Source organism: Periophthalmus magnuspinnatus, chromosome 22 (genome assembly GCF_009829125.3).
Source record: "Periophthalmus magnuspinnatus isolate fPerMag1 chromosome 22, fPerMag1.2.pri, whole genome shotgun sequence".
In the NCBI taxonomy this organism is placed as follows: Eukaryota; Metazoa; Chordata; class Actinopteri; order Gobiiformes; family Gobiidae; genus Periophthalmus; species Periophthalmus magnuspinnatus.
Genome location: NC_047147.1, coordinates 16,403,610 through 16,417,673, shown reverse-complemented (window position 1 = coordinate 16,417,673; position 14,064 = coordinate 16,403,610). Strand labels below are relative to the sequence as shown.

Here is a 14,064-nt window from a genome sequence, read left to right as displayed (position 1 = left end):
AATGGGAATTTCTGGAAAACTACTCAAATTGTAATCATATTATGAAGTTCAAATATTCTTACTTGAGCTCAGTGTTGATCAAGTAAGAATATTCTGCCAATAGGACATTCTCCCACATTTGCAATGCATCAGTGTTATAATAAACCAAGGTCCAAACTATGGAGTATTTCTGTTGCAAATTATCTTAAGAAGAGCAGATAAATTAAAAATGCAGTATAGAAATTACACAAATCAGATCAAATTATGCATATTTTGAATTCTGAAAGTCCTTCAATCAGCCTGAATAAATGCGGTTGCTCTGTCAGACCTTTTCTGTATGCAGAAGTCTGAATTATTCATGTGTGCGGCCCTATAAAAAGAATTATATAGACACCTTTGATTAGGTACAATTCACAGCTTAACATTGTGACTGTAGAGGAAAAATGAAATGTGATTGTGCTGTCATTTCTGTGCAGGCAAAACTGTACAATGAGTGAAAGTATAAGCTCCCATGTTGAGATGCTGCTGACATGTTTGAATGGAACAAAACACAGCTCCAGGCAGGGGTTTGGGTAAGTTATAACATGACAAAAAGCTCATAAATATTTAGGATAATAATGGATCTTATGAAACTGCTAACATTATATATAACATCATAGTAGAAATCAGATCAGTAGAATAGTCAGATACTCATTCGGGCAGGTTGACGGTGCAATTCCAGCTCCTACAGATGAATACTGTTGTTGTGTATTTCGGCAAGACACTTAACCCAGCCCACCCAATGTTTGTATATACTGGTGCATGAGCGTGTGTGTTTGGATGTGTGAGTGGTTTATTGATGTAAAGCGCGTGTGCGTGATGGGTGAACACAGCATTAATTTAGATACACTTGGCTTTACATAATATCTAGTATTGTATTGGGACTTACATGAGTTTATTTTCCAGAGTCACAGAAGTCCCTGCAGCTAACTGCCAAATAGTCAGTGGGTGACATTCCCCTCTAGTTGTAACTAGCTGTAAACAGTCAATAGGATGAGATTCCCTGTATAGTTAAGTGTAAAGACAGGCTGAAAAGTTCAGCCCTTTCGTCAGCTCTAAGAATGGAGAGATTATGTCCAAAGTGCAAAATGCATGAAGAAAAATGTAAATGTATGACGTGTCAACACTATGATGGTAGTGAAATGTATCAAATTTACAACATTTGATTTTGAGTTATTTTACTTCTCTAATTCACTCTGAATGTAAAATGTGAAGAATTGTAGCAACATGTAAAGGGAAAAAAATAGAAAAGCAAAAACAACAAGAAACAAGATTTTAAAAAGCAGAAATGCAAACTGATTCACTGCAGAAAATAGTGCTAAAGTACCGAGTGTGACACCAGAACTCAACTGTATAGACCTGATCAGTCAAACAGTATGTTGTGTGCATCATTAGAAAATATGAGTTTAACATTTGAGCTTCGTGTAAACAGTGTCAACAAGAACATCACTGGATTTTATTGTTACAGGAGATGCTTTTCTTTACACGCTCCTATGAAATCATACATATGTACATAATCATACACTAACAGCACTAACTATCCAACAGTTTTGTGAGTCACAAAATGTTTCTTTCAGAAGTGCAATTTATCCAAAGTTCTCCCATAGCAAAAACAACTAAGCCCGCACAGGTGCCTGCTATGAACCAAACTGACAACCACAGTGAACCAACCATGACAGCTGAATGATCTGAAGCCTGGAAATAACTTTCCACCTGGATGTGAACCAAAAGCACCTCCTGAGCAGGAGGACACATGGTCTTCTCCTGAGCAGGAGGACACGTGGTCTTCTCCTGAGCAGGAGGACACGTGGTCTTCTCTTGAGCAGGAGGACACGTGGTCTTCTCCTGAGCAGGAGGACACGTGGTCTTCTCCTGAGCAGGAGGACACGTGGTCTTCTCCTGAGCAGGAGGACACGTGGTCTTCTCCTGAGAGAAGAGAAACTACAGCCATGTGTGGCCAGAGGGAGCACAAAGGGACAGAGATCAGGTGATGGGAACGATTTAACTGAACAGGACCACCATCTTGTTAAAACAACATTTTTCTTGTGAAATCATATTGGATATGGACAAACTGAATTGAACAACAGTGCCACTTAAAAGTGAACAGTTGATTTTGCCTCCATCTTAATCAACAAACTTATGGAACTGACTTCATCTCCACAAACATCCACCACAACAATGAATGTCTCTGTTTGTTCTGTTTGTGACAATGTTTGTTTATGAAGTATGATTAATGAATCATCAAAAGGGAGAAAGGGTGATTGAAATGTATGTGCATTTATGTTGTGAAGTATTCTTAACATCAACATGTGTGAAGGCTCTGTCCATCCTCCAGGATACTCTTACCTGTCCTCAGGTGTAAAAGTGGAATTTCTCATGGGTGTGAAACAAACGTCACTCTGCTTTGAAATGTATGCAGCTTTACTATTCTGGTATAAATGCTCAGAGCTCAGATGGGAAAAGATGCTCTAAAGGAGAGACTCAGAGGGACTTGCTTGGGACGCTGGGAGATTGTGGCCAGGGCGGGCCTTGGCCCTGTCCTGTCCACATCTGCTGTAACAAAGAATAAACCTTTTTGTATTTCATAACTCACCAGGCTTTGTAAATGGATTATTATTCATCAAGAGATATAATCATTTTCCACAACAGTAAGTGCCTTGAAATTGTAGAAAAGCACTATATAAATGTGATCATTTTACATCTCTGGACTTTTAGAAAAACTGTTGTGTTTGGAAGAAATAACTTTCAATCCTTCTTGTCTTTGCTGAATTAGTTTTGCATCATTTTCCTTGTCAGCACTGGCACTGGTGTGAACAGACATAGAAATCAGATTACTCACATCATGAACTCACATCATAACATTCACATGATAAGTCCAGAGATCACATGTGCGGTTTGCACAGAAAACATAGTTACTGAGAAGCAGTGCTACATGTAAGTTAGCACTGGTGTCACTCCAGAGGAGTGGTCCCAGTCCACAGTCTGGACTTCATTTACACCACAATGAACCCCCAGCTAAACGCTAACATGCAGTCGCTCCATCACCACGGGCCTTTGTCACACAGTCCCTGTGTGCTTGCTTTCCCAGAAACATACATTCACGAGGGGGCCGCCACCATTGACCTCAGAGAACGAGAGGCCCCCAACTTCAAGGCTAAAACCAGAGGAGCGCAGAGGGGCTCTTCACTCTTGGTGCGTCGTAAAACAAAAGTGTACTGTGCACAGCTCTGCTCAATGTCTAATGTCTCCAGGCTGACATGGAGACTCTAGCCCATGGAAAATAGTTTGGGGCCAGTCCGAGTTCCAGGGCCCTCACAAGTGTTTTTTCATCCTGGGGCACCACGCTGACATGGTTTGGGAGCTAAAAATGGGATCCAGATGAACGTCCAAGGTCACGGTTCCAGGCTCAATGTAGACTTTCAGCTACACTGTGTTACCAAGGGAAGGTTACGTAATGCAATGATAAATGTAATGAGGGAAATGCCACGAATGGGTATTTACAGCTTTTCATGGAACTGTAAGGAGCCTGCGCTCTTACAGTTTTAAAATAGGTAAAACTATCACAACTGAACTTCAGTTTCCTGACTTACCTGCAGATAGAAGACACATACAAGTTTTTCTCATTGTCAGTATATGGACAGGCCATGTCTCATGTGAAAGAACCTCCAGAATCCACTCACTGAGCTGCAGAGGCTGCAGTAGCTCTGATTCATGATTGGCCGCACGTGCGGGGGTTTAGGTAGTGACCATTCAGATCAGGGAGAGGACTTTTAGGTTTAAACCTGGATTTCAGCATTGAAACTGGCAACTTAATGAGAAACTCATGTGAGGCTCATTCTGCTTTCTGATTGGATAATTGCATTGAGAACCAAAACATCATTAACATTAGGAGCTTGGCCATCATGTCCACTGTTCTGATTTGAACATGTTTATCTTGTATGGGATACAGAAATGTAAAATCTAAATCTTAGCTGCCCATTTAGTTAAATCATAAGATAAAATATTTGGTCTAAACAATGCATTCATGTTCCTACTTTTTATTTAAATGCCGGTTCTATTCATGTTTCCCATTTGTTGTGGGGTGAAACATGAAGGCAATTATCACTGCTATTCAACAAAAAGCAGGCTGCTGCAGTGGCATAGTGAGTTAAATATTTGCCCATCAAATGTAAGTTTGGTCATTCAAACTTCACCTGTGCTATTCCATTCTGTTGTTGTGTCCCTGGGCAAGTGACTTAATCTCCTGTAAGATGAGGGGGACGTAACAATAGACAAGCCACAAAAAATTGCATCAGTGAGAATTTGATTTTCTATAAATGTATTTACCAGCACAAGAAAAAGTAAAAGTAAAGGTAGCCATGTAGCCCTTTACCACCATCACATGACCATTTTGTGTCACATGACCATTTTGCGTCACATGATCATTTCACGTCACACTACAGTTTCACGTCACATGATCGTTTCTCAAAGTGAAAGACTAAACGGTTGATGTAAAATATCTCAAAATGAGTCATAATGATTTGGAAGATCTGGACAGGTCAAATTAAAAGAATGTTTGATGTGTAGTCAACCCATAACTAAAATGAGGAGTTAAAACAGACCTATGGACTTTTCAAAGCTTTTAACCATGACATAGTTGTTTCCTCTTCTCATTTACTGTCTAAAATTGTATTTGCAATGATTTGTGCATGTTTGAGCAATCTTTGATCGCTAATTTTCGAGATGCCATTTTGCTGATTAACTCCTGTTTTCACCACCACCGGTATGTGCTGTGTACTTACTTCGTTCTCCAATTTTATTTTCTTAATTAGTGATACACGTAGCTTTGGCTGCAACGCATAGTTATATAGGAAACAAATGAAAAACAAAACTGCTGCTCGCTAGTGTGAGCTGCAACTATCCATAGGAGGGGCAGATAACTTCATCGTCAGCTCCCACTGACACTTAAGTCAGACGAGTTGTTTCTTTATTTAAGTCATTTTAGACCAATGAAAGGCAAATGATAACATAATGATTCATGGGTGTCATAGATTATAACTATAGAGCAGACACAAGCACAATATGCCTTCTTTAGAATAAAATAACCTCTCACAATAGGCTACGTTCATGCTTTAGAATTTGTTGATGTCATTGTTTGAGATGGGGCCTATGTAACATTGTGAAACATGAACAACTTTTTCAAGAAAAATCAAACTTGAGATCCATAAATGCTCTGGGATTGGCTCCACAAACTTTCCACTTTAATCTTACGGTTTAAAGTCCTTTCAACTTTCAACAATCTCGTCTTTATATAGCACCAGTTTCTGAAGCTATCGTGAAAAAAAACATGACCCTCTTGTTTATTTGTACTGACAGAGGAGACATCGAATTTCGTAGCAGTTTTTGTTCCACGTGGATAGGTCCAGTAATTACAGAGATATCAGCCATAAACCAACAAATCTACAGTGTGACAGTTTAACAGCTAATTCCAGCATAGGGTTTAAAACTATAAGTACTGAGACTGTTGTGAAGTCATGTGACCCAAACTGTTAGTAGCACAGTAGCAGTACCGTGCCTCTTATTAGAATGTAACGTAGTTCTATAGTTTGTGCCCTACTTTCTTGACACTGTCCTTAAGTCCAGGGTTCACTGTCTTTTTCTCACTAACCCCCCGGTGGCCGTATGAAGACTGCACTATCAAAATTCATGAGCTGTTTCCATCAAGAATGTATGTGCAAGTTATATATATTTTATCTGCTGCATGATATGGCCCCATGACACCCTATAGCCCGGAGAGCGTGCGATTGAAGTAACAGCTCACACACGCGCGCATACATCTAGGTTTATGGGGATGACTAATTGACAGTACTCTCTATGGTACACACTGCAAAAAAATGAAGAAAAAAAAATATCTAGGTACTAAGTCTGTATCCTTTTTAATAAACTTTTTGTTCATTATGATTTAAAGGACCTATTTTAAGCTATTTTCAGATCTATGTTATAATGTTCTTTTCCTCATTCACACATGTTTAACGCACAAACTCTGCATATTTAGGCTGATTTCTTCTCTCAAACAGAAAACACTCTGTTCCACCTCGTGATGTCATGTCATAATACAAGTGCTCCACTGTGTTTTTAAACTCCACGCACCGCCGCTAGAATCATTTGGATGATTTCGACTCTGGAATTGTCGATCTATACTGAACTAAAGGTGAAAGGTGGCGGTTAACTTGAAAACTACCACTTCATGACATCACAAGGTGGAACAGAGTATTTTGAGCTGTGTTTTTGAGGAAATATCATCATTATAACATGTTTCACAAGAGTTAATTTTGCATAATATAGGATGTTCTGTGGAGCGGCGAGCCCGATCACAGTAACAATAGGTCTTTTTGCAGCAATAAAACACTAGTAAATGAAAAAAAAACAAAAAAACAAAAAAAACAGAAAAGATATGTTCAATGCCATATTGTGCAACATTCCAGGCAATGCAATAACCTTCCCCATGAGACAAGAAAATAGCATACCCTCCAACAGAAAAGTTACATAGTGCACCTTTACCATACATACTTTTCCTGTTTTTAACTATGCAAGTATTTTTTGCAGTGTTTGCTCTAGGGTACTGTATACTTGTGTCAGTGCTAGCTGCAGTACAGTACAACCCAGGGCTCATGACTCATTCATTCACCTTAAACTAACTTATACAGACTGAGGGTTAACCAAGGACATGCTACACAAGTGTAAAAAGAAAGAAACATTATACTTTTTATTTAAGTCAGTCACTGGTGAGTGTTTTTGTATTGTTGGGCGTTGTCAATAAGCTATTTCAAATGTTGCTAATTAGGTTTATGTTGTACTAATTGTGTAGATAATTTTGTTGCATGAAAAAGGCTTAATTCATTGATACTTTGCAACTGATGTCATCAACATTCCCTGAGAGTGTGAGCTAACTGTAGGCACTGCTCTGTCTAAAGCACTGTTAAACTTTAATCTGAGCTTTTTTTTTTTATAACACAATCTGATCATAAAGAACTGACTTAGCTGGAACAACAGGTGAGATGACAGTTATAAGCTAGCCAACATTTGCCAGAAGTTTGTCAGTTAGTCACTCTCAGATTTTTGTTTAAAATAAAACACCTAAACAGGACCATGAACGCCCGGATTAATCACAGGCTCCATTTTGTTTTGTTTTTTTCCAAACCATCTTAAAACTTTTTTGGCAGTGTTTGCATTATGTCACCATGGTAACTGCAGAACATTCCACTATAGACATAAATGTAGAACCTCCAGCATGATGTCACTGCAAAGTACCAACAGAGTAGTGAATAGTTACTACTTAATTCATATCCCAACACTAACCTTAATTATGGTGTAGTTATTATAAAGTGGTACCAAACTGAAAAACATAAACAATAAATAAATAAATAAATCTTACCTTGGCAGAGTAAATTTTACCTTTTAATCATGTTTGAGTTTTATTACTAAATAAGATAAGCATTCAGTAATACAAACAAAAAGTCAGATAAATTATGAACCATAACATCTCTTGGTACAAGAATTGACACAGTACATTGCTGCTTACTGCTACTCTTGTAAATACAGTAAGTAAAAATATATATACTCAGATATCTCACGTTTCAAAGTGTGTGCCAGAGTTATACCTGCCGTGGTACAGTGTCCTATATAACACTGAAAAGGACACAATGTACAAAAATGTTCTAGCAATGTGGGTCAAATCAGGACAAACACTTTCTAGAATATGTCGTGCCAATGTAAATAAATACTCTCTAAATACGTCATATGATTAATGATGAGACTGTCTGTAAATGAATGTTTAGAGCTTTCTAAATACTGACCATGGCCCCTTTCACCCAATTAGTCTTTTTCAATTTAACTAACCAAATTCAACAAATCCTATGCTACCAAATCTATATTCACACTATATTTGTACCAATTGCTTGAAATTACAGTATGTTGGTAAGTTATATAGTTAAAATGCACTGTATAACTTTATACAGAATGATTGCGTTGCCTGAAATGTTCCACAGTATGGCATTATTTTTTGTTTGCACATATTCAATCCATGTGTTTTTATTGCTTTATTCGCGCTCTTACTGTCTGTGGGGCTGCTTCTCCACAAATCTGACCTGTAACTTGGTGGTGGTGGTGCCATCTGCTAGTGTCCATGGGATAGATGAGTTTATTGCCATACAGTACTGTGAAATATTATAGGCAAAGCAAAAACATCTCCATGGCGACAAGCAGGCAGCAGATGGTCTACTGGAAAAGTTACATGGTGCACCTTTAACTTGACACGCTCTTATCTGTTGTCATGGCTGTACACTATGCATGGGCCAGTTGAATGAGATAACAGTAGCTGATACCAACGTGAACCATCGCTATAGATCAAAAGTGTTTATTGTATGAAAAATATATCAATAAATTGGAACAATGTGTACAAAAAAGTAGTGGTGAGGATGAGAACAGCCCCCAGCCCGAGCTCCCAGTACAGGACATCAGTGTCGGCTCCGTAGGACAGGCCCCTTGGTGAGCCGAACTTCACAACAGTACTGGGGACAGAAGGGGGAGCGTGTCCTACTGTCCCAAAGACATAAAAAGACACAACTGCATACAAATATGACAGTAAAATACAAATACTGAGTTCAGTTAAATAAATATCAGTCTATGTAATGCTATGGAAGGCTCTGTAGACAATAGAGGTCATAACCCCAAATGGCAGTGTGGAGCTCACATGTGAAACTTCACAAGAACATGTTTTAAATGTTAACAAAGAGGACGGTTTGTTAAGTTGTTCTTCAAGATGAGGCCATTCAAGTATTAGGAACCATTTTAACAGTTTAGTAACAGTGTGACCTTTTACTGTTAAAGTTTGGCAAATTCTCAAACATTTTATCTAAAACTAAATAACATCAAATGTTGACCTGAGAATGAAAGTCTACCTCTGTGACATTACACATGTTGAAACATAAAGTGAAAACGAAGGACATATTCCAACTCCTCAGTGGCATTTTAAATGCACTAAACAATACGATCTAATAAAAATGAAATACAGTTATCGAAAAACAAGACTTGGACATGATTCTCAGTTATACATGTAAACTAGACTTCCAAGGTCCTGCTGGCTGTTCCCACGCTCTCTCTGTACTGATCCAGCCAGTCTTTGAGCTCGGAGATGCGGTAGCCCTCTGGTCCCCTGCCTCCCTGGTACACGATCCTCCCCTCGTGGAGGATGTACAGTCTGTCAAAAAAGGCTCCATAGGCGGCGTTGGACGTATTTTCCATGCTGTCCACCACCACCTGGCAGCCGGGCACCTCAGTACGCATCAGGCGCGCAGCGTGCAGCCGGTCCTCCAGACACCTGTGCTGGGGGATCTGGTACGGAGCGTCTGTGCTCATCCACCCGTCCGACGGGTGCGCCTCTTCTATGTACACGAGCACAGAGTCCGCAATGTCCGCGTTCTGCTGCACCACGCTCTGGAACGCTTTAAGGCGCGCCATAAACGGAGGTCAGGTGCAGCTGCCGAAGTTGAGGATGAGAGGTCTGTTCTCGTGTGCATAGTCCAGGATGCGCGCGCGCTTCTGGTCCTCCAATTGAACCACTTCGGTGTTGGGCGCCCCCTGACCGAGGTGCGCTTCTTTGAGAAAGTCCAGCTTGTGCCCGTGCCACACCGCTTTCAGCGACTCCAGGCTGAACAGGCGGTTGGAGTCGGAGATACACAGAGGAGGGTCTAAACAGTTCTCCTGCTCCTTGATCTGGAAAAACACTCGTTTCCTGATGCACAGAAAGTCCAGCAGCCAAAACATGAGCGCGGTCATGAAGAAGCGGGGCAGGAGGACCAGGCATACCACCGCGCTCTTCACCGCCTTCATCCTTTTCTTGTCCTCGGACCCGCGCGGTGCCCTCGCAGGTTCACTTCGCCCTGGTTTTATAGCACCGGCTCATTCTGAGGATGCACACCCCGCCTCCGGAGAGGGGCCGTGGCCTCACATGGCGGGGATTACCTTTCGTCAACTCCAGCGCTTTGAGACTCAGCCAAAAGAGCGCGAGAAAGATGCGCCCGAGTTGTAGTTGTCCGCAGGACCACAGAGGCCCCAGTGCCCTGGCTGTGCGTAACAAGTGCGTAAAGTTAGGCGCACGAGTTGGATATATTTATAACTTGTTGGCTTATGTTATTGTGGTATTATTTTCAAATTGTCTGGCATCTCTAAATGAGCATTTGTCAGTGCGAAGTTTATGAACCACAGTCATCTCTTCTTCCCGACGGAGAATGCGTATGTGAACAAATCTCAGCAACTTTGCCACATGCTGACGACTCCGTGTAAAACAAAGGTCACTGTGAGAAACCAATTTATTATAAGCTGTGAAAATAATGGAGTTGACTAAGGCTGCAGTGTCAATTTTCTTCCACCAGATGTCTCTCAGTCAAAACGTAATAGGCCAAAAGAAACCCCACTAGCGCTGTAGTGCGGCAGATCCCCTCGAAACGTATGTCTAGCTATTTACCACTATGCTGTACATTTACATTTAAGTAAGAGTAATGCTACTTCAATAAAAGTGTTTATTGATAAGTGTTAAAATGTATTTAAAACGTTACTCAAGCAAATGTAACTCAGTAAGATGAATGCTTTAAATTGGCTCTACATTAACTATTGTGGTAAAAGTTTTAGTCCTGTCTATTGTTTTTCCATTGTCCAAGATGCACTGCAAGAGGTGTTAAAAGCCACACTAGTCAGGTCAAATCCTTAAGTCTCACAGGAAGGCTATAGGTAACTTTGTGTTTCCATTAACATGTCTACTGTTTTATTTCACATGTTTATTGTTTGACTAGTACACACATGCTCAGAGAGGTGTTACCTCTCTGAGCTAAGAAGGCCAAATGCCAGCCAGACTGACCTAAACCTAAAAGTGTCCTTACCCTATTGCTCTGGGCCCACTGCAGCAGAAACTCTGTCAGTGGTGGGACCCTTTTGTTTACCAGTGCAAACGTAATAAACCAACATAGTCTTCTTGTATGTTTCGGTATATTTTATAGATAATTTCCATGACACTATTGAACCTTTCCCACAAATATGTCATAATTCTGAATCATGTTCCATGTACTTTCTGAGCTCATAAATACTATAGACATACTTCCCCCCACATTCCTCAGGCATTGCATTGTACTGTGTAGTCAGATCTAATGTATGCTTGACTATATATTGCATTAGCACAAAGCAATATTATCCTTGGAGACTTCCTTGGAGGCTCCGTCCCGGACTTGTGAAATGTCCGGTCCTGTGTTGTAGCTGGTGAGTCCAGCACGTGCTCCACCACACGTGTCTTATAAATGTGACAGTGATTTATTAAGGTTGTAAATAATGAGCTTGTATTACCAAATCTTTTATTTAAACGACATGTTAACTGTGCTGAGAAGTGACAGCTTTACTATGGATCATATCAGGGAAAATCTGAGATAAAACATATAAGTTTTTGGAATTTGGGGAATGTTGTCTATAAGTGTGGACCTGTAGATGATTATGTCTGGAGACGGGAGGTAGAGGAGATAAAAACATGTGGCTTAAGATAACCATATTTCTCATGTTACTAACAAAGCACACTATGGAGTTATTCTGATGTCACAGGCCAAACAGGAGGCTTCAGAACATAAGAGCATTAGGGGAGGCTGACACAAATTAATATCTCAAGATTTTTACAGATAACCTTGATGACCTTCAGACAATAACAATGCAATTTATTACAAATGTGTTTAAGCATGCTTGTAAATGAGGTCCCAGTGTCACACATACTGTAAGGACAAATGAATAACACAAGTGCAGAAAAATCACTTTATTCTCTTAATGAAGACATACTGTGCATTTTTGTGGATTAAATTATAACCAGGTGCCAGATTACATTTTTAGTAATGCAGTGATCAAACTACAATTGAAAACTGAGTATTTAGATTAATGTTACTTACCCTTTTAACCTTTAGTTGCTGTTTCCATGCCCAAAATGTGTGTAAACCATAGAACAGTGTGGTAAAACAGTAAACACATGAGCACAGATCAGCCGTGAAGCAAAACAACACCAATATAGGTTTAAGACTGTGTTGTCTCTGTGTGAAATCAGGCTCAAACTGTAAGTAACAGTCAGTATCATTATTGTAAAGAATTTCGGATGTGTATGTTTCCTTTTTTCAGTAACTTAGAGTAATCAAATTAGTAATTAGATTACTTTCAAAAGGAGTAAACAGTACTCAGTAATCAGATTTGCAAAGTACTCAGACACTTATTATTTTATGAAGATCACTATGTTACATGTTGATCATTGTATCTGTAATATTGATCTGAAACTGCTTCATATAAACTGTTCCATGGGCTGATGCAGTCAGTAAAGGGATTTTTACAATGAATGGAATCATATGAATGAATGCTCTGTGATTCTCATTAGTTTTGCCTCCACGTTTGTCCAATTCACTCTCTCTCTCTCACTTGTCCTGCATTTACTGCCCCATGTCGCCTGAGCCTTGTGTGGCTGGGGCAAAGTTCCTGTCCCAGCCCTTGTCAGAGCACAGACACAGTAGAACACATAGTGGAACAGAACATGTTGAACCGGAGCGTCCCACTGAACAGAGGATCTGTCTGCTCCAAGTGTGAGGGACTGGCCCGAGTCCAAAGTCCACGCTTACACTATATTTATGTATGCTACTGCTGTGTCCTCACCTGAACCAAGAGACCTGCTCAACAGACGTGTTAACACAAATCGATGTGAATGTGCCTTCGAAAGGGTGACTCGTCACACGTGTTATTATCAGAGCTTAAAGTGCATACGACAGCTTTTGAGATTTTTCCAGTTATCACTTGTTTTTTGTAGGGCAATATCTGTAAATATTCATAATAATTTTACATCAATCAAGTGGCAAGTTGTGAAGAAAAGTAGAAAACAAAAAGTTGAAAAATACAGGAAGTAATAGTTAGTAGTTAGCGCTTAGCATTTTGACTTTTCTGACATTGATTTAACAAAACAAAGGTGTTGTGATTTATTTTTATTTTTCAAATGATAACTAGTGTGTAATTTTGTTTGGTTTTGGGCTTTGTTAATGGTCTACTCTACTGCCCATGTCTATCCAGGAAGTATAAATATAACCTTCCCCAAAATGAAAAAATAAGAAAAGACTGGGCCTAATTCTAAATAAAATCTTAAATATAATTGTGTTAAATATGTTTTGGTTTCATATATTTTTACTGATATGTGAATAAATATAGGACTGTCATTTAGACAACAAATGTATACACACCTTTTCATTTAATGTAGCTAAAACTAAAACAAAAAAAAAACAAAAAACAAAAAATCACACAAACCTTGAGTGAATAAATAAATACAAACAGCATCACACAGTAAATAATAAAATAAAATAAAAAGTATAAAACACACACAAAAAATAAAAGTTAAAAATAAAACAAAATAAAATAATAATAATAATAATAAATAAGTCAATAAATGGTTGCCACGTTCTAAAAAACTTGTTTACCGATACCCTTCTTGGAGTACCTAATCCTCTCTACTTTCAAAAAGGACATAACCTCATTAATCTATTGAGTGCTGGAGGGTGAATGTGTTTATTTCTAGTGTAAGAGGAGATGTCGTCCTGCAACCAGAGAGGTAAATGCCAAAACCTGTAGCTGTAAAGTTGAATAGTGAGGGAAGTCTTCTGAAAGACCAAATATAGAGAAAGACCAAACATACAGAGAAACATCTATTGTCTTTGGTGTTAAATATGTTTTAGTAAAATGTGTAGTCTATATACATCTGTTTATATTTATATTTCCAGAGTCAGTCCCTCCATGTCCCGCCGCTTCTATTTCAGCACCACAGCAGCCCACAGTTGTTGATAGTTTGTTCGAGACGTTATTGCTTCATCTGCAATGTTCCAACATTACACTTATCTTACAATAAAATTTATCTTTGACTTTGATAATAGTTATAATGCTGTAAAAATACATATCTTGTAATAAATATGTACACTCTATGGCTCCTACTTCCTTTCATTTTTCTGTACAAGTTTA

At 39.2% G+C, this 14,064-nt stretch overlaps 2 protein-coding genes across 2 annotated transcripts in view; both read right to left on the bottom strand.

Annotated features, from left to right (window-relative positions):
- Positions 1 to 14,064, bottom strand: part of LOC117390486 (mitochondrial basic amino acids transporter) — a 222,062-nt gene that overhangs the window by 195,593 nt on the left and 12,405 nt on the right. The window lies entirely within an intron of this gene.
- Positions 8,345 to 9,948, bottom strand: dio3a (iodothyronine deiodinase 3a). The gene has a single exon (XM_033988904.2). It carries the CDS (start codon positions 9,886 to 9,888, stop codon positions 9,118 to 9,120), a length of 771 nt encoding a protein of 256 aa, XP_033844795.1. The 5' UTR covers positions 9,889 to 9,948; the 3' UTR covers positions 8,345 to 9,117.